We start from the raw sequence: 22,113 nt of genomic DNA, 5'->3' as shown, positions 1-22,113 counted from the left end.
AAATTGAAATTCTAATTAAGAATACAAAATAACCCACCAAGATTAACTGAAATTTTAAGTTTTACAAGTTAAAAAAAAAATAAATTCATCAACATCACTGCAGGTTTTTAGTATTTTTCCTCATGATTAAAGTTAAACAGATGAAATGCTGTTTAAAGGCAATGATCTGTCATCTTGCACTGCAAAGGTTATTTACAAGGTCACGACATTTTGCTCCAGCCCAATGACTCCCTAACAGTGCTACATGTGATACTGGTCACTGGTCTACACAAACCTTTCAAAGGCACAGCAGCTCCCAGGTCCATCTGCCTGAAGCACACCTGCCTCAGCCACTCTTCTACTAGCTCTCCTTTCTCTTCCTCATTCAAAACCCCTTAAACTCTGTAGTAAGATCACAAGCTGAAACAGTCATTTGCAGAATGCAATAGGACAGAGGGCTGAAGCATATAATGGGATGGGAGAGTTACAGGCAGATTGGGACTCCTAGATTTGAGGGGAAAAAAGATGATGAACTCTGACTACAAGAGAAGAGGTAGAATTGGCTGTCACATGGAAACCGAGTAGAAAAACTACATCACAACAAATGCAGGGTTAAGATAATTTGGAAATACATGGGTGCAGTAGAGAAAAGAGAACAGTATGGGACTGAGGTAGTTCCAGAGTATATGGGGTCCCAAGTAAAATGACAGGGCCAAAGGGTCAGACTCTTCTATACATGCTTGAAGCTCTGCACAGAAGCGAAAGTAACAGGCAAAGCAGACTCAACTAGTTAAATGGGTGTATTGATTTTTTGATAGCCAGTCCTCTGAAGCTCAGTGTAACTAGAGATGAGGAACTCTATCAAGCACCCAGAGCTTATTCAGCTTCAGCACGCAGGGGCAGGGGGGAGCCCTACACAGCAGTAATGCTTAACGTTAGAAAAACAAGTTCACAAACACATGTGAGTAAAATATTTAAAAGAATCAGATAAAAGGGCAAAATACTTTAAAGTTTTGGAAAAGAGCTTAAAAAAAAAAGTATATCCTATTAGAAGAAGATGAGGATAAATGTATTCTGACAATCAAAATGACTAAGGATGCCCAGAAAGAAAATAATGATGACATTTTCAAGCACAGATCAAAAGAAAGCCTTCAAAAAATTTGTGGGTTGTGATTATTGATTTCATCATTTGTGCACCAAGAGATGCAGCAGGCTTCTCCGCTTGAAGCAAAATATTCTTCAGCATGACACAAGAGAAACATGACAAAAGCTTGCTAGCAACAAAATAGTTTATGACAGTCTAAAGGTGACTGACGAGCTGAAGAAGACTTCCAGTCTACTGACAGAGTGGACAACAAACTGAAAAATAAACCTTTAACAGCAACAAACAATGCCCACAAGAAAATGCTAATCCTATAGAAATAAGGATAAACAAATTCACTGTGAAGATTCTGGAAACATCAGTTCAAGCCAGGCTGCAATCAGAAAGGAATATGGCATTATAAAAAACAAAACAGAACACAAAGCAATAATATATTATCCTAACACATCCACAGATCACACTCATCTTGAACACAAGTTGCCTTTACAGCCAAAAAAAGATATAAATCAGTTAGAGAAACACAGGACAGGATGAGGCATGACATGAGGTTATCAGGAGCTGAAACCTAAAGCATTATGACCAGAATAGTCAAATCAAGATGTGTACAATTCAGAAACATTAAAACCCAGATACTTCATCTCTAGCACCAGCTGAACATATTTAAATACCAATACTTCATTTCTTGAACAAAACTATTAGCTCCAGACATTTGTGTGTTATAAAACATCTGCTTCAGAGCTACATTGAGTGGGACAAAAATTAAGATTTATTGACATACTTACGCTCTACAATTATAGAATTTATACACTGGCATAACTTTTTACATTTTAATTAAAAAACAAAACCTATGAACTACTTACCTCTGGCTGAATTGCTTTAAATACAGGGATATCCATTAGTGTTATCTGACCCTGAAATAAACACACACCAGAAGTTAAGCTCAAAATTAACCTTGCATTCCACTGCTGTACTTTATGAGAACTGTACTTGTTCTGTTTCCTTTTATTATTTAGCTTCCATTTTGTAGCTAATTTCAGAGTTTTGGCTCCGACCACAGAGCCATCCTACAAAACCAGCCATAGTGCTCCAAACTTTAAATAAAATTTTAAAAGTTAATTATTCTCAGGAGCATAATCCTGCACTTAAGTATGCAAGTCAGAGGTTGAGCTCACAAACACTGTATAGGAAGATATCCAAGTATATAAGGAAATAACTTTAGTTGCTCAAGAACAGTCAAATACAGCCATCTCACTTCCACCACATAAGAACCAATCAGTACATTTTCATTCCAGGATGTGCGTTTAGCTTTGAAAAGGGAAAACAGGAACTCACAACTCAAAGATCAGGTTTTGCACTTTGAAACATATTCACAGAGCCTTATTTTAAGCATACTAGTTGGGATTGCTGGCTGCCTATGCATCCGGACGAGAGACCATGTCTTTCACAGAGTCTGTAGGTAGCCTAGAAATACCAGTGCCATCTGACACAGCTATCACAAATTCCCTTTTAACAGTGAATCCAGGGACCATCTTCAGCTTCCTCAGCTGTGAGCTGCAGAGCTTTATTCCCATTTCCCTGAAAACACTGGTTCCCCATTTATACACTCTGCAGCACACACTGACAGCTTTCTGACTCTCATAAATTGCAACTTCCATTGAATGCCATTTTTGGATAGCAGAACAGCTCCTCAGATAAAGTCAACCTTGCAGGAAATTTTTAACTAGGATGCTCCAGTTGAAAAAAAGCAGGTGCAAAGAGATGCATCCCCTCTAATGAGAATACCTATTCTAATGAGGCATGAAGTGCTGTGTTTTACCACAGGTTACCAGCTCTCTAATTTGTAGCAGATCTCCTTGACCTCTAAATCTATTTTTAGGTAGGAATTCTAACAATCAAATGTGACCATAAAATATATTCTTTGCCTTCAACACAACTTCTCTACTCCCTTGCAGGCATAGCAACTACACTAACATATGTATAATAAACTTTTGCCAAAAACAAAAGATGCCTTTCAAACTGGAAATGCAATCTTGCTAACTGAAACCATTCTTGTCTTTTATTATAAGGCCTATAAAAAATAAATAAATCACAGAATCACAGAATATTAGGGGTTGAAAGGGACCTCCAAAGATTGAGTCCAACCCCCCTGCCAGAGCATGAGTTATCCTTGGGAGAATAAAAATGTTTTATTTTCCTAAAATTAAAGACTCTTTAAGCATTTGTTTTTGTTGTTGCTGTTTATTTGTTTTAGATTGAGGTCAGAAATGCAGAAGTCTTCACAGGGAGCCTTTTTCTAAGAGGGGTAGTTTTATCTTGCCACAGGAAGTACTTGCAGTCACAGAACAAGTCATTCCTGGCAAGGGAGGCAAACAAATTTGTGAAAGTGTACCCAGACAACAAAACCACTATAGTGGTTAACAAAACTTTGCTTTTGAAACACTTTGAACACGTGCACAGACAATGCCAGTAATTTTCCATGCTACTTCCCACATTTTCCTAACCTGAGCAGCTTATCTGGGAAAGAACTAGGATCCTTGGACAGTGACAGAAGTAACCACCTTGCCAATATGCTTAAAAATAAATGTTGTCTTTCTTCCCAGTCCTCCAGAATTTGAGCTCTTCATCAACCTGAACTGCCTCCGCTAAATTAGACTATTACTTGTTTCAGTAGTGACTCCTAAACAAGCTATTAGTTTAAGACATGATCAACACCCAATATTTATGAAACAAAGATTGTTACTATAACTCAAAATCTCAAAATAAATTACTATCTTTTAAGTGGGGATATTCAATGGGTACATTAGTACTGAAAAAACACATATACCAAAGTTCAAGACGAATGTGTATTACTGAAAACATTTGAAACTGCTATGAGGTACATTACAATATTAAAAAAAAGCAAGTCTGAGAACTAAAAAAATAACCCAGTCCATTTCAACAGACAAACTATTCTTCTAATATCACACTGATGCTAGGCTTTTTTTGCATGTATTGTATCACTCTTCAGTAACACTGTATCACATTACTGCTTGTTCAAGAAACATGGTTCCTTTCTTAGAGAGCTGGCGATTTCCATTAAGGTTCCAGCCACTTAAAAAATTGTTCACAATTTAGAAGAGGCAAGCTAATAAATAACAAGCAATTTGAGTTTGTAGATGTGTCAGTGCACCTCACATAATAGTTTCAATGTACTTTTGACAATTTTATTTTTTTAAACTTTAACTTATTCATATTTTTAACTCTAACACTTAATTGAATTTTTGCCATTTGAAGGGTGCTTGTTCACTGCTAAATAAAAAATAAAGCAAACTGAAAGGCTGGCATTCTAATTAATAGAACTTGAAATTACAAAACATGGAAAAGAATTTCTTATATTTATGTTAAATGCCATTGCTCAACTTCTGCTATGACCAAATCATGGACAATTTAAACGCCAACAAACCAGCCACTAACTTCATTTCTGAAGTAAAGAGGAACAATGCACTAACTTTTCTCATTCCAGCTCCTTCACCCAGCCAATACAAATTCCTGAATAGCTCCCTCTCCTAAATGTGGTTTAATGTTTTAATATTCAAACTAGAAATGTTAAGTGTTCACATCAATTTGTTACATGAAGCAAGCCAACCTTAACCTCTCCAGTTTTTGAGTTGTCAGCTACATACATTTAAAACAACCCAGCAAAAAATCTCAAGTGCAGCATAAAACCTTGAACTTATTCTTACTCATAATTTAAATAAGCATCCTGATTACAGAGGATGGGACAGGGAAACATAGTATTTTCTACTTTTCCAGAAGTCTGCTGAGCTCATATATATAAAGAACTTTGTTGTTGCTCAGGCAGTGAAAGAGTTGAATGGAAGTTTTGTGTTTGTTTACCCTGGATCCTAGATAACAATTCTAGAATATTATTAGAAGAGGTATACTTTTAATGTACAACTCATATATTTCCCAATCCTCAATCACTTGAGGAACCCTAGAAGATAAAATTGTATTTTTAAAATAGTAAATGATAATCTTGTGATTAAGGCAAGGGAACAGTAGCTGGAAAGAAAACATTTTGCTTCCCTGAGCAGCCATTGGAGCTCTTGCATGGAGGTGAAAGACCTTGCTCCAACAACATCCTTCAGCTCTCTGGTGTGCCGAGACCTCGGAGTTGTTACCAAGTACTTCAAAATACTAAGCTTACTAACACACAGCTTCATAGATACAGAAATTTGCCTCTCTCTCAGGAAATGTCAGGCTAGAAATTTTACCAACAGAGTATTAAGAACTACATCTCATTGTGCTTTGCTAAGGAATATAGAGAAGCTCAGTGAAGTAAAACTTTAAAGTATTCCCCAATTTCTTCTCTGTTTTCTGAGAACACATATGCATTACCATCTCCTTTTGTAATACCCTGTAACTTAAGAACTTCTAGTTGCAGTTAACACCACAGCATCGAGCTCCTTTTGATGCCCCTCTGTGAAAGTTCCCATTTTATCTGGACTATAATCTCACCTTTCTAGTCCCTAAACCTTCTCAAGCACGAACTCGTTCTGTCAGGCTACTTGCTATACTACAACTTTTTTCCTGGCATGTACCTACCATGAGGACAGTGCACTTCCCATGGAGCTCCTGTACAGAGACTCTCATTGTGAAAAGAAAAACTAAGTTTCTGTCTGAGATGAAAAAAACATGAAATGAATATATTTTGGTTATTGAAGAATGCTGCCATAATCTGATTTTCCTTGAAGCCATGTTGGTTCAAGCAGCACTTCATAAATTGTTTCTTAATCTGAACTTTTAGACGGAATTATATTTAAGCCTTCCAACTTGGCTTAGCACTGTCTCTCCAGGCTGCCAGAATACCTCTCCTCACTGAAAAAAATAGCTAAGCCTCTATTAAGCACTGCATCAGTAGGAGAATAATTCTGCCGTCCAAAATGAACGCAGGGGGACTGAAGTTCCTGTGTTGAAACTCTACTTGTTTTCTCACAAAGTCCACTCGAAAACTTTTATCATGAACAGTTCCTCCACGTGCTTCTTCTTGCTCTCATTAGGAACATACTTATTCTTTTAATATTCTACTGTGAAACAAAGCTAGCAGGAACACATACAAGCACAAGTCCTTTTTCATCAAAAGCTCCTAGGGCCCAGTATTTCACTATATTCCAACTGCTCTCCAATTCAGCAGGCAGACTTACCTCAGACTCCCTAATCCACTGACAACCAGCCTCAGGAGAGGCCAAAACCAACATCACTGCCAGGAACCGCGTCGCACAACTCACCCCAGGAGCTGTGCAGGAACTTGCAAAGGGGACTGTGAATCTGCCAGAGTTCCAACACAAGGGAGAAAGTTCTCCTGGGGTGAACCTTGGGCCAGTTTAAGTTAATATTATTCTGTTCAAAGGGGCAAACAATGAGTTTGTTGAATCCCACACAGCTCAAAACCTATTTCTGAAGTTTTATTACACACACAGTGTGGTTGCAGAACTCTTGGGACCTGCTTCATTTACAAAACACGCTCTTGTGCTTTTTGTTCAGACACAGATAACTCGAAGTTTAACTGTCAGAGGAACTCCTCTGAGAAAAATTCCTTGTTTTGTCTACACATTTTTAAAATAAGCTTCGTGTATTGTTTCCAAAATAAGTAATACTCCTTTTTCCAACATCCACTTGACAAAACTTAACAGGAATCAAAAAGAAAGAAACACACAGATCTTAAGTGTGAGCTTACTTCATAGTGCTTTCAGAGATCAGGGCAAAGAATAAAGAATCTTTTTTAGATAACTAGTTAGGAAAAAAAAAAAGCAATGGATTTATACAGCTGCGCTTCCCTTAATTCTACCTCAAATATTTACACCACCATGGCTAAATTGAAGTATAAAACGGAGTCAAAAAGTAATAAACAGTCAAATAATTGAACAGTAGCAGTCTAAGGAATAAGAATTTACTGGAAAGCAAAAAATAAATATTTCTTCAACCTGAGGTTTGCCAGTATCCTAATTTGGAGCTCATGTCCCCAAAGCATTTTCCTTTAATTTCAGTCTCACCAGCAACCCTTGCTACTGCCACTGCAGGATTAACATATCCCTCCCCCACAAATTGTGCCCTGTACACTCAAAACCACACTTCTCCTTAAAAAAAAATGGACAGCATTCAGTGCAACTGTGTATACCCTGTCCATGCAGTGAACGTCTCCATCAGCAAAGCCAGACACCAGTGGGCAACCCTGGCACCAACTTGTTTTGTGGCTTTTAGCTGTTTAACAAAGAAGTGAGTAGTGATCAGCCTAGAAGCAGATATTTAAAACAGTCTCCTTATTAGTTACAGCTAGAAAGCTGTCCCTAGAATCTTTAGCAGAAAATAAGTGTCCTAATTCATACACACTGAATGGATTCTTTTTCCCCAAAAATAGGAAACATGCAGGCATTCAATGCACCCTCTGGAAAACGTTTTTGTAAGTTGCAAGGTGATAAAGCAATCTATAAATTTGAAATAGCAGCAGCTATGCCTGAAGATCTCACCTGTTTCAGCTGTAACTTGGCCCTTTCTAAAGCAGCCTTCAATTTTACAAATAACTTAAAACACTCAGTTGGTAACAACAGTACAATTTGACTATGACAACAATATACTTTTGAAACTAGACCCGTTGTAGGGCTGGCATACTTTTGCTAGAAAGTTAGTACCAGACTGAACAAAGGACCATTACATGAAACATCACACCAACTGGGCATTCAGGGTAGCATTACACGACTGCCAAAGAGAAGAATCTGGAAATAAAATCACCAAAACTATTTACAGTTAGGCTTCTCTTTGGCTTCATAAGCAGCTTCTTGAAAATACAGGATTACAAGCAGTAGCTTTTGTAGTCCAACTTGTGTCTTACCCACTAACTGCCTAAAGAGATCGAGTTTTGAAATAATGATGATGCCTTCAGTGGGAACTGAAAAGACATCTGTCCTTTCATACTGGCAGGGAAACCACTAGCATGAATCCTATTTCTCATACCTCTCAAACTTAAATTATCGTTCACTTTTGCACTTCTTTCTCCAGCATAACTGTAATTGTCCCATCTGTACACAGTGACCCGTTCTGATCGAAATGCAACATATCATAAGGCACATTATGAAACTTCCCAATGCTGTTGTTGACTTTATTAGTTAACTATCATCTTCATGCTAGGTATGTACTGAAGTGTTTTTCATTTGTGACAGGGTTTCCTAACTACTAATTACACAGCTGTCTAGCCAGCTCTTGTGCAGCAACTTGCTTGCTTTTATGGCTGTTTTACCAGCTTTATCACACTATCTTTTCTCTCCATGAATAAGGTACTTAACATAGCACACAATTTATCTCCTCAGCTCACCACTTCAAATAAAATTGTTTTGTAAAACAGCATTCATTTTGCAGTTGGTAATAGAATTCTGCTTTCACTAAGTCACAGATGTCAGTTGTCTTCACTGCATCTGTTTTACAAGAGCTATGACTAAACTAGAAGTTTCTCATGCTTTGAAAAAGCAATGGCATAGCATATCCATGTCCAATCTGAGAGGTTCAATTTTATAAATGAAAACCTTACTAATATATCTTTGCATTCTCACCAGTGCTGGTATCCTCAAGAGCTTGACCATAAAGCATCACTCAACTAGTCTGCACATGGACACTGAAATCCACATGAACACTTTATAGTTCTGTTATGGGAGGAGTAAAAACACAGAGTAAGAAAATAGCCAATAAAATAAAACCAGCATAAGGGTCAAAGGTACTTTTTCTCCAAGGTATTCAATTTTTTTGAAAAATTTACTTATTTCTACAACCTTCAGTAAGAATGATCAGAATGAGACAGTATTCAAATAAGCAAACCCTACTGAAGAGCAGATAAACTTGCCTGGGGAACCAAACATTAGCAAAGAAATAGAGCTGTGGACTGAAGCATTGAAGAAGAATTTAAATTAATTACAACTTTGCCAAAGGGCTAAACACTGACTACTGGCAATTTTGCTCAATTGTTCAGAGTTCTATCTATAAAACATTTCAGATTCATTTACAGTAAATGAAACCCCATATGAAGAACAAGATGCCTTAAAAGGAAAGACTAAGAGTAAAGATATTTTCTTTCGAAAAACTGAGAAAACAGCAAAAGTATACCAGGTAGTATAAACCAAAACCACAATTGTAAGTTCTTAATTGTAATGTGAAATGCTTAATTAAAAGATTCCTGTTTGTGAGTGGAGCTCTACCTAGTTTGAGGAATAATATGAACACAGTAAGAACACTGTGCATCTTTGTACATTTTGCTGTCGAAGCATGTGACAGTAACTCCACAGAGACTAAGTGATTTACTCTGCTGCTCAACAGCATCCACCACTGGCTAAATAGCCAAGCCATTCAAAGGAACCTGTAGCTATTATGGCCTGAACACATAATTCCACTTGAATTTACACATATCATCCAGATTCTGGAAGTATTTTGGTTTCCTTCCTGTAAAGAAATGGTAAGATAAAACTGAAAGGATAGCCAGCCCCAAAAACATCTTCCCATAAAAAGCAGGTTCCTGACAGCAGAGCAAAGAAGAGCCCCAAACCACATGACATGAATGTCAGGAATAGATGCCATTAACTACCCAAAGACTTCATGTGTAAACACCGTTTCATAATCCAGATGCTTTAAATTTTCAGTGTCCTCATTAAAATCAATTTAGCCATTAGTAATTCATTCAAATAGTTATTAACTATTAAAAAACAGAGCAAACTTAATGGGAATATTTTGTGATATATAGTACCATGTATCCTTAATCTCCACAGGACAACTCCTCGTTAATCTCATCACTTTAATTAGAAATACAGTAAGAGCAACAGCTTGTTAGCAATCTTTCTAGTAACATACTTGACTCACTAAGAGGGACCATCTGTTGTCTTAACCTCTACAAGTAGAGTAAAAAAATAATTTTTTATTAAATATTTTTACTCATTTACTCTTGGTTCTGCAGGATATCAAAGTCATTTTTTACCATTGAACCCAAAAGAAGAAAATCCTTAGGTGAAAGAATTAACAGTTGAAAATTAAAGCACTTCCAGAAAAAAAAAAACACCAAAAAATAAACAAGAAACCAAAACCAACCAACAACAAAAAAAGAACAGATCAAATATATTCTTGCAACTAAAATATGTATTTCAGAATTAAGCTGCATCATATAGATTTAAGAATCTCTGGTCTATGCTACACGTAAGTATGAAAAATGCCTGGACTGCATAGTCCAGAAAAGATCTCTTTACATTAAACAGAACATAAACAATGTAATGTAGGATCCATTTTTGAACCCCACGGATGACAGAAGTTAAGCAAAAAATACAAATGGAGAAGCTGAATAAAATTTTCCAAGAAGATTCACACACAAAGTAGCAAAAATTGCTGAACTGACTTACGGCATATTCCTCTGGTGTAACCTTTAGAACATCAAACACCACTGCATCAAAGCTCTTCTTCAGTTCCGCCGAACCTTTGTCACTCAAGGATTCAGAGCTGCTACTCTTCTGCACAAACAAACAAGAAGACTGATGATATTTTTGTTCTCTTCCCTTTTTTGTTTTCACACTTCCAGAAGCAAATTCCTGTTCAAATGTCACTGCTGACAGAATTTTTCTACTGGGCAAATTATCAATGAAAAGTCAGTCACAGGACATACCTTCTCCTGACAATGACCTCTTAAAATCAGAGACTTTCATCCTGACTTCCATGGATTTCAAAAGTGTGCCTCAAAACACAACAGTTAGGTTTCAGTGCATAATTAAATTCTGGGGTTTCTTCACAGGAAAGTAATAATAACAATACAGTCACACTGAATTTCACAAGTCACACTAAGTACAAACCAACACCTGCTTAGTCTTACACTGGAGACTGATGTAACCTTAAGCACTCTATCCCAACCACCCTCACAGGGAGATAACTCTTAGAAAGCTAAAAACATCAGACTGTGGCCCACATCATGAAGGCACTTTCTGTGTAATTTTACTGCTAATGTTGCAAGTTTTCAAGACCATGGCTATGGGTCATATACACAACACACACATGAATGAGCACTTCACCAGATCACTTTTGGTGGAAGCCAAATTTCAGCACTGTTATGCTGTACTTCCAGGAACACCTGGAAGGCAGCACACAGTCACTGATGCTGGTAAATAGTTCTACTGTGCTAATGTCTGTCTTCTCCTGAAAACCTAACAGTGCAGTATTTTAGGTCTACACTATATATTTTGACTTTAGCTTCCCACTCACAGAAGCAAGAATGCTTCAACTCCTTGAGTATTCAGTCAGCTGAAATAAACTCTTGTCCATTTTTAAGCACTTTTGTTATAAGGACATATGAAGAAAATACATACCTATTTAATAATAGTGTCCTGTTTTAGTTAGGTTCTTCTAACAGTACCATCTCTGAAAAACCTGACTTTGAAAACACTACCAAAAACTCCAAACCAGACAGGCATTTTCAGTAATCAGCATTCTTAAAGAAATAGTTCCATTACAAGTCCTCCCTCTTCCCACATCACTACTGACTTCCTACAGTTCTTGTCTACCTTGTATTTTAAGCAAATGAAGAATGAAAAATTAAAAATAAACCAAAAATCCTCTATATTCAGATGAGAGAGCAAGAGCAATAAAAACAACAAGCATCAGCAATACAGTAACTGACTCCCCTGAGCAGAAAACTTGGGTTAGCACTGCACACCTCTACAAGCCAAAGTATATATTCAAGTCACCCTAAAGATGACAAATAGTGCCTCTGGAAAGATCACTCAACACACACTGAAGGCTGACTTGCAGCTCCCTTCACTTCAGTACTACAAGGCATTAACACAAAAAAAACCAATAAAAACTTGAAAAGGGAGTGATTTTCAAGAGTTTTGGAAAAAAAACCAACAAGAAAACAAGAAACCAGCAACCAGGTTTTGCAAACCCTCAAACATTGCTAAGAATTTAGGAATCAGTCACAACTCTCAAAAACTCCTCACATAATCCTAGCAAAAAAAAAAAAAAGAAAGAAAGAAAAACACCAAAATTTCTGGTACTAAATTCACCCCACCCTTCTTTTCCTTCACAAGTAGATGACAAACACAAAACTGTACTAACTTCAAAACAAGAGACATGAGCATAGGAGGCCAACCTCCATGGCTTGGCTGGTGACTCATACTCAGATGTTCACTTACAGAGGACAGAAACTCTGGCAGACAGGAAGGGACCTGTACCAATGCCTGAATATAGCCCTAGAAACAAAGGGAACTCTTACCCCAGTGTTACTGTGTCAGACTTGCCCCTAGACACACAAATGTGGGAAATGTTCTGTTCTTTGACAGAACATTTCCCACAGGCTTTGCCAGCCCAGCTTATTGCACTAAGAACATCTATTGTTAAAACTTGAAAAGAAAAGCTTCCTTGACTAGATGTGATGGAAGCGAACATAAAAAGAGGCAGCTTTGGCTATGGCAAGGCTCTAAATACCAGCTCATGCTTTATTTTGGTATAGAAAGGTCAGAACTTTTAAACTATTTACATCTAAACTGGGGCATATGGAACCAACAAACTAAACAAGAACCTGTGGACCAGCTCTGTGAAGATAAAAACTTCCCTTTTGGTGCCTTTTGAAGAAATTGAGTACTTATGTTCTTAAATATGCAATAACTGAGTTTTGTAATGCTTACCTCTGAAGTAGTAGCTGCAATATTAACACTGCTTGACTGCCCGTTCATTAGGTCCATACTGCCCACACCATCAATCTTCAGCCCTACATTTACAGCAGCAGGATCATCTCCAAGGCAACTGAATAATCATTCCTACAAAGAGCAAAAGAATAATCAGAAGCCATTTTATTTCAAACAAAATCCAGTATCTAAAATCCATTAGAAAAACAAAGTACTTCCAAAATGGCTACACCACTTTGAGGTCCAAACTTTAGATATACACACACATTCCAAATTTACCAGTTTAAAAACACCATAAGACAAACAATTGAAGCAATCTAGCAATATAGAATTACTGGCAATATAGACTTTCATACTCTTTTCCACATGATTTTCTATATGTGAGGTATCAATATGTAAATTTACACGTTAAAGTTGGGCCTGCAACATCAGTGAAGTTCTGATTCTTCTTCTTTGATTACCAACTTTAAAAAGTATATTCCAGATGTCAATTCTGTAAGATAACTGTCATAAAAAAAGTTCCCTATTTTATATGCCTATTCACCAGCTTCAGGTGAAAACTACCACATTAAAAGCAATGTAAGTGCACAAGTGCAATTTACTTTCTTCCCACACATTACCCAAATTATTGTTTTGTGAGGAAAAACACTACACAAAGGAAAACTCCATACACTATGTTTTGATGCATCCTTGCAACAATACTATTATTTTTAGTTTTCATTTCTACAGAGAAAAGGATGCAAATAAAAGGAAACTTTTGTATTCCAGTAAAAACCAGCAAAACTATGCAATACTTAAGAGAATGAAAATGAGTTTGGGCTTAAATTTCATGAGATGTTAGTGCCCTCTAGTGTGAAAAAGATTATAAATCAGTTCTCATACTTGTGTATTTTTAACAGGTGTTACTGTTCCTGAATTTGCTGTTATTCACAAAATTCACTGTTTGTAGTTTAACTCAGAACTGTTACATAATCTGCAAATAGAGAAAGTGACAAATAACTAATACCACATGACAAAATAGTACCACAGCACCTTATACTTAAGAACTCCACATAATGAAATAAACAAAATAAGGCAATCCAAAAAGATCTACCTCCAAGTGACCTAAACCAGATATGCCAGATAATCAAATATCCTCAAAAAAAAAAAAAGCAGTAACTTTAAAGTGTCATTGTAGAAATGCAATACAGAAAGGAAAACAACTGAGAGCCACTTTGCAGATTTCAGCCAAGCACTAGAGCTTCTACGTGTTTTTGAGTATTAATAGTCCCTATCTGCCTTACAATGAGTTGTACTTCTGCAGTTCAGAACAGCCATTTACATGCTATGCTTTCTTGTTGTATGTTTTGTTTTGTTTTTTTAAAAAAACAAAACCTGATGGAACTGCCTCATTCACAGGGCAGAAAATACTACATTTCATTTTAGCATTATACTCCCAGAGCATACACTATAATTAAGCTTGTGTTTCCTCCACTAAAAACACCAGCAAAAATTTAAGTGTATTATACTAACAGATCATACAAAGGGGAAAAATATACCTCATCTTTGGCTTGCAACTGTCACTGCTGTCCTGTTGTTTTCTATCCCAACTAAATTTCAGATTGTCTCATGTGGAATATTTACAAATGCTCAGCTCTCCAATGCCTCTTTCCTATAGCCTTTTAATTTACTGAACTGAAAAGCAAGGAAATAAAATTTCGATGCACCGTAATTTTCATTTATATAGTGACACCAGAGGACAGAGGCATCACATCTCCAGAACCAGTTTCATGTTCAAAATGGTACTCTTGTTCCATTTTAATCTTCTCTGGATCATAACAAAGCTGTCTGCACAACATTAATTTTTACCTATTGCTGCACTGCAGTGTTATGTTTAAATATATTTATACTTTTTTCTCACTTCCTGGAGATACAATAAGGGGCAGAATTAGTACTTAACTGCTATAAACTAGCATTTATCAACTTTAAAAGTTCCAGAATTTGCAACATTTTAAATGTACTTTTAAACATTACATTAGACATGAGAACATCACCACTCCTTTAACAATGGAAAGTCACAGCAACAACCTAACCAGTCTATTATTTAAGAAAAATATTGAAAAAATTCTAACAGTGGAATCATTAAATCATTTGCTTGCTCTATTACCCTTCTGCTCAACACAAAAATAAGCAGTAAACAGCAATATCAGAAAATGATCAACAGGAGAGCTGTTCAGAGCAGCACAACTGGTATGTGAAACAACTGCCACCACACTGCAATAGTGAGTCACACATTTGTTTTCACTGCGTGCTCTGTATATCCAATTACTAAAACTGAATTACACTGAGAAATTTGAACTTTCAGTCTGTTTCTCCTCTTCAATTTAATAAATGCCTTCGTGCTCAGAAATGCATTGAACGTGGAATTGAAAGCGTTTTGGACAACATATAAAATACTTAAGCATGAATTTATGCCCATTTGAAACCTGCATGGTATCTTCCTACATCTTCATGTCATACATACGGTACAGTAAAAGTAAAAATACTGATAACAAGATCTATCATACCCAAAGAATGTAAGTGTCTAGACTAAGCAGGGTCTGCTGTCCTCATGGAATCTGAGTTTTTCTGCAACTTCACCCTAGGCTGTATTTGATGATCATGCCACTACAGAGACCCATCTATAAACCCCCAAAGAGAAGGCAGCTCAGTAGAGATGAGCAAGGGCAACGTGCCCATGAAGCTTGGGGAATAATGCAGGATTTGAGGGACCACAGCTGCTGCAGAGAAGCTGACTTTATCTCAGCACAAAGCGGACCAGAGGGTGGCCTTTGTTTTAGATAAAGAGCTATGTCAGTTGAGCAGATCAACTGACTAGATACAGTTGAGTGAATCAACTAGTGGTGTAAATGTTTCTCCCCGAGTTCATTAAAAAAAGTGAAGTCTCCCTGAGTTAGCTAAACCAGCATGGGGAGCAGATATGTGGCTCAGCCCAACAGTGTACAAAAACTAAGTAACAACAGAACTTCAAAGGGAGCAGCAGGCTTCAGCTGCCTTCAACCCACCTATTCCTTCCTGGCAACTGGGGACACCCAACATTGTAACAGTGAGTATATTCAAGAGCCCAGCAATGGGGATCATGCCAACACTGTGTTTGAACTGTAGATGGCAACTGCTACATCTTGCTAAGTTTAACTTGCATTTGTATTGTGATTTCAGTATGTTCTGTACCATTTCGCTAAACCAGAAATCCTCTGTAACATGAACTATCTTCAAATAGTAAATTTTTAATATTAAACATTACACCCTCCATGTCCAGAAAAATCTAGAAGAACCTAATCAGAGAGTATTGGGACTCTTGACACATGCTCAACAGGACACTTAAGCCTGACTCCCTTCCACAGCACAATCCAAGAATATTCTTGTCTCAACTTAGGTCAAACACTATCCCAAAAAAATATTGTTCAAACAGCATCTTAAAAGATGACCTTAAAATTACATTAAAAATTTCCTGTCCAGAACAGGAAAAGCTTTGGGGAAACACAGCCACTGTACAATTTTATTAGTAGCTCAAGAGTCACAGTGACCAACTTCCTCCTTTTTCTTATTCATGATGTCAGAACAAAGCCTCATTTGTTTGATCACAGATCACCATGAAGAAAACAGAAGTGCCTTGCATGGATTATGATGACCTACGAATGCAGAGTCATTCCCAAAGACTTTGAGGACCAAAGAACAGTAGGCATTAAAGAAATGGATCCCAACACACTCAACCTGAGATTCTGAGTTTGTGGAAACTCACTGGAATTTTCACAAATGGTACCAAAAAAGCTATTTCTTTCTAAAAGAGGAAATGAAGCGTATTTGGCTTCACGCAATCTTTACTCCCCCAAGCATAGTATAGCCTAGCTAGATTCAAGTGTTCCACAACAGGACCTCAAGACACTTCAGTGAAATCTTGAAGCCACTGACTGAATTCTAATTCTGGATCTGAGCCCTTCAATGCTTAGACATGTACACAAAACCAAATATTAAAAAAGCCAAAACACACCCCATACTAAAACAAAAAACCAACACACACAAAAGCCCCACAATCAAGCAGAAAGTCAGCAAAGTGTCTGGTCAAAGTGAAGGTCAAAGAATGTCCATCCAATCATGAAAGATTTTACCAAGGTTAAACAGGATTGCACCTTCCAAACTCTATTCTTCAGTTTTATATCCAAACCACCAAAACTAAAAACCCAACCACATTAAGGCACTGGAAGAATAAAGAGAGTATGTACACAGCATTCAAAAAAGAGAAATGAAAGCCACCTAAGCACAAGCTTTATATCAGTTTTCAGTAAGCATGAAAATATTGAGGTAGTGCAAGATAACAAAACTGATAAAAATAGAAACTTCCACAATAGAGATGAAATAAAAGCTCAAGCAACTTGATATAACACCATCCTCCTGCAGGAAATTTATCACTGAAGATAATAAAATCCCAGACCTAAAATTTCACATACTACAAAATCTCCAGTCAGACACATGAATCTTGGCAAAGTATTTGATAAGCTGAAGACATGAATGGGGTAGAGACATGATGAAAACAGCAACAGAACAACACAATATTAGAGTAGGAAGAGATTATTAAAGTTATTAAATATGCATCATTGGTACAAATATTAGGATGATAAAACATTTGGAAATACAGGAAAGCAACATATACAGGAAAATTAAACTATCTGATAAACAGAAGAATTAAAAATAAAAGTCAATCATTAACGGATCATTTGGGTTGATTCCTGTAAAATTCCTGCTATGAATTTCAGCACATCACTTAGAAATGACTGCCACCAATGCTGTCAGCATGACTAGCCACATGAGAACAAGATGTTTACATTAATTATGGTCAAACACTACCTTCAAAACATTTCACAAGAGTCCTTGTGTGGTTCTGGTCACCTGGTTTTGAATGAAACATTCAGAGAATAGCTTACAGGTTCACTGAAGACTCCACTGCAGGAGAAACCAGGAGACTTCAGCTTGCTTATGCTAACGAACTGACATTTGCATGAGGATATGCTTGCCATGTTTAAATATCAGGAGGACAAGCTAGGGGTATTAACAAAACGTAAATTTATGCTCAAAACCAGAATGCAGCAATCAGGTTCTTAAACAGCTTCCAGAAAGCAGTACTGAAAGCAAAAAAACCACATTAACTACTGAAGTCGAAAGTGCCTTCTGAAAGCGATTGTGTCATATGGTGCCTGCATCAGCAGTAAAGCTATCCCAGTAACACAGACTCCTCCTTTTTGTTGGTTCCATTAGTCCTGCTACAAACTCAAAGCAATTCTATACTCCTTCTCATAGAACTCAATCACTCAAATTATGTCACACATTCACTATTTCCCTAAGCATCTGTTGCACAACAGTCACAGCACTATCAGCTGTTTCATCTCAAAGATAGATAAAATTAGAAGCCATAGAACAGCAACAAACAAAAAAATTGTTTCAGTAGGTTTGACAGCAAAGATTTAAAAAAGCTTCATGTAAATATAGTCCTTAATTTAGATTCTCTTACCCTAGAAAAGGCTTTACCAGGACAAACAGTCAAGTAAAATTATTCTTTTTAAGCAGACACAACCCACAGAGCACTTTCACTATCATGTGTACACTCACATTCTGGACAACAAAGTCAACTTATTGCTCATTCTCTGACTGTGGGAGGGGGGTGTGGGGGAGAGGGAAAAGAAAGAGATAGGTAACATTAAGGTAATACATAGTAAGGCTCCATCCCATTACTCAGTTTCCAGCTATCAAGATCCCTTCTTCATGGTGCTCTCCTCTTCAATCTCAAGAACTGGTACAACTCATAGCTTTCATTTCCTCAGACGAGATAAAGAAAACAACTCAAAAATCCAGGAGAATATTCCTCTCCAGAGCACAAGCTATTTTTGTTTACCAAATCCAATTACAAAAAAATCAAACTATCAGCTCTGTTTCTAATCAACTTGCAACAACAAGAAGTTCAGCTCAAAAATGAAGGTTTTTTAAATGAATTACACACAAATAGATGGGAGATCCTTACCGTTCTGACTTACACCATCCAAAAGCAGGCTGACTCATACCCTGGAGTTAAGTGGTAGATACCGTAGCACAAGGCAACACATTTTAGCACTAGCATCAGTACACAGCTGCAAGCTGTAGCAGATCCTGGCCCTCACACAATGCAGGCATGAATCAAGCAGAAGGAAAGCAGCATCGCAGGCAACAAATGGAGTAAGACAAAAATGTGAGCATGTGTACATGCTACTTAAATTTAGCCTGGGGTTGTAAGTGGTTTGCTTTCTTCTAACAGAAGGTTTCTCCAGCAGAGTTTGAGCATTAAAAGACAAAATGTAGGTTCACTGAGTAAATAATTTAACTGCACAAGACCTGAAGAGGTTTCTGCTCACAAACTGCTTACAAATCATCAGGTTCCCAGAGCTTCTCACTTCAGAGAAGCCTCTACTCTGTTTTGCAGGTTTTTTAGAACCAACATTGCTCTATTATTTTAGTACTGCTGTCAAAAATGACCTGACATCTGAAGTTATGATGTATAATTTGTTTTTCCATACAGCAAAAGGGTAAGCTTTAGGGGAAAAAAAACCACTTTAGAACACAAAGTACATCGAGTGTAATAAGGTTTTGCCCTCCTCCATCCCTCTCCAGAATTCAAGCCTACCAACAATTTAGCCTGTTTGAGCAACATTTCTTCAAATATCTGAAGAAAAAATATCCAGGCTTGCTCAGCCAGGACCTAGAGGAGGATCCCTCCTCACCCTAAACACACAAGACAGGAGAAATCTTAACGCAAGAGACATTTTTGAAATATAGGAACTACTGATATTTATCTCCTTTAATAAGAAGTAAAAAGCAGGCAAAGAAAATCAAGAAGAATGATTTAGACTGAAAACACATACTTCTAATTAATTAGGCAACTCTATTAGATGACAACCTTCCCACAATTGGCTTTTCCAAGACCCCCACCCACATTGCCATGTAGCTATCAGTTTTGTTTGCAAACAAGAGGAGTAGTAAACCATTGATGTCAGGTTGACTAACTGATGCTCAGTTTGCCAAATATTTGTGTTATGCATTAGATGTGCAGGCACAGTTCACTGGAACTGAAAAGAACACATTGGTGGACAACATTGTGAACAGAAAAGTAATTCCTAAGAGAGTGCTTGCATAAACTTCAGGATCCAAATATTCTTTTCATAGGTACTCAGACCCACACTTTTGGCTCATTTCTGAATAATACAAACAACACATGAATAGGGAAGAACTACTATAGACTGCTTATCAGCAAAAGTATCACAACATGGTCACTGTGAAAAGTCTCTAGAAGCTCTTTTCATATTCTTTGGGTTGGTTTTTTTTTTACTTTAAATAAGGCAACGTTAAAAATTCCAGCAGAAGACGAATGAGGAAAATCACTGTAACAATCCACAAATGGATCCATGTGGGTTACATACCTTCACTCAGAACTGAAATCCAAAGAATTAAAGATGCTGTACATACACCTGCCTCAACAGCACACTTTCTTTGTACATGAAGACAAAAAAGATTTATATATAAGAAAAAGAAGGCAAAACTCCTTCCACATTGAATGCCTGAATTTCTCATTCAGGAAGAAGAAAATACTGTTGAGAGAACATTTTACTGTATTTTTTTTTAAGTCATTAATAGACAATGAAGCTCTTTCTTAAACATGACACACAATACCAGTCTGTTTTAAAATTCAGCTTTCACTGAGTACAGTCCTATCAATTAACAGCTGTGATGACAACATTCTAACAATGTTCTCTATAATTGTTTTTTAACATCATCTATATGGAAGCTTCCACCGTTGCTAAGGAAATGGTGCTAACAGGAAAAATGCTAACAGCATATGAATTGCCTGTATTTAGTATGATTAATATTATGTGGAAACACAATAGATATTTGGGGAAGAGAGTAATTTTCTGCCTGTGCCACTATCCCTTGCATTAAGTGTGTCAAGCTTAGTATATCCAACTTCTAGAAGCAAACAATACACAAAGCAGTTATTTATCCATCCAAGAATCCACATTTTTCCAAATTTCTAACTCCCTTTGTAAAAATCGCAGTGAATCATGCAACTATGATACAGCTGGTAAAGACCCAAATACCAACAGCTTAGTATTAAATACTTTTCTTCACCCAAGACCAGTCAGTAACTGCTGACCACAAAAGTATCTGCCTAAGAAAACATGGTAAGAGAAACTGAGCAATTTCACATTAATTCACACAAATCCAGGACTTCAACAAACCAAAAGGATATTAGAACCTTTGTTTTAAATGTTCAAGAACCAGCAGATAAATGCACAGAGGATTTGTCAGCTGGCCAAACCAAATGTCAATGACCTCCTCAACGTGCCTGAAATTGGAGACCAAGCATATGTTCACTTCAACTGAAATAATTTAAACTGAACACTTTTGTGAAGGAAGGTAGTTATAAGGTGTTATCAGACATTTTTCTTGTTATCTGAACAGAAACCTACAGCAGACTGCAGGGATAACTTGTCTCTTTAGACATCTGAGGCAGACAATAATTTATTTGAAGGCCTGAAATTCTGGTCTGTCCACCTTACTTCTTGTACACTGACAACAGCTGAATCACCAAAAAACTTAAATGTAATTTCAGGTAAATGGACAGTAAAAATAAGAGCCCTGCTGGAGCTATTCCTAAGCCATGCATCTACATTATTGATGAAAGGATCTGCTTGAAAGAAGGAATGACATAATAAATATCTACAGTTTGTAGAACTCATATAATTGATGTAGAATGCAATGTTTTCCAAAAGGCAGCAAAAAGACAATGAGATGTAGCACAACCATTACTTTGAAGAGCACAGCTAGCAAAGCACAAGGACCAGCTATGCAAAACAGTTTTGTACCTCTAATGGAAGTAACAGCAAAGCCTCAAATTCTTGTTACAAAACAGATGACAAACTGCAGGGGAATGATATATGGTGAAGTCAGTTACAGCACACATGACAGCTTTAAACTAACCAGGGACCAAGGAAATCAAATAATTTCTCAAATTACTTCCTAAGAAGGTAGAGACATGCTTTTCTGTTTATGAGCCAGGCTTCATATGAAGAATGCAAAAATAATTGATAAAAAGGTGCTACATCATTTTGCTCTACACTGGATTTAGTGGCAACATAATCAACAAATCAGGAAAGGAGAACAAAAACCAAGACACAGTTTACTGGCATTAAAAAAGTACAAGCACAAGATGCTGGTGTACACATCATGTCAACTGGAATGCATGGTTTGACAGGTACAGAAAGGCTGTAGGAGAACAGCTAAACATGTTCAAAG

The 22,113-nt window shown here is 37.0% G+C and overlaps 1 protein-coding gene across 5 annotated transcripts in view; it reads right to left on the bottom strand.

Annotated features, from left to right (window-relative positions):
* RALGPS2 (Ral GEF with PH domain and SH3 binding motif 2) overlaps nt 1-22,113 on the bottom strand; it is a 110,141-nt gene that overhangs the window by 73,790 nt on the left and 14,238 nt on the right. For 4 of the 5 annotated variants that reach the window (XM_051624778.1, XM_051624775.1, XM_051624779.1 and 1 more), the window contains exons 2-4: nt 12,760-12,891; nt 10,489-10,596; nt 1,942-1,992 (exon numbers count right to left, since the gene is read on the bottom strand). In XM_051624778.1, coding sequence (XP_051480738.1) covers nt 1,942-1,992; nt 10,489-10,596; nt 12,760-12,816 — 216 coding nt within the window. In that variant the 5' untranslated portion in view covers nt 12,817-12,891. Of the gene's footprint in view, nt 1-1,941; nt 1,993-10,488; nt 10,597-12,759; nt 12,892-13,641; nt 13,758-22,113 lie in introns of those variants that run through there. The other variant, XM_051624776.1, reaches the window with a different exon arrangement.

Source organism: Apus apus, chromosome 7 (assembly GCF_020740795.1).
Source record: "Apus apus isolate bApuApu2 chromosome 7, bApuApu2.pri.cur, whole genome shotgun sequence".
In the NCBI taxonomy this organism is placed as follows: domain Eukaryota; kingdom Metazoa; phylum Chordata; class Aves; order Apodiformes; family Apodidae; genus Apus; species Apus apus.
Note: the sequence above shows the minus strand (reverse complement) of the source record. Positions and strands in the feature narration are given on the sequence as shown.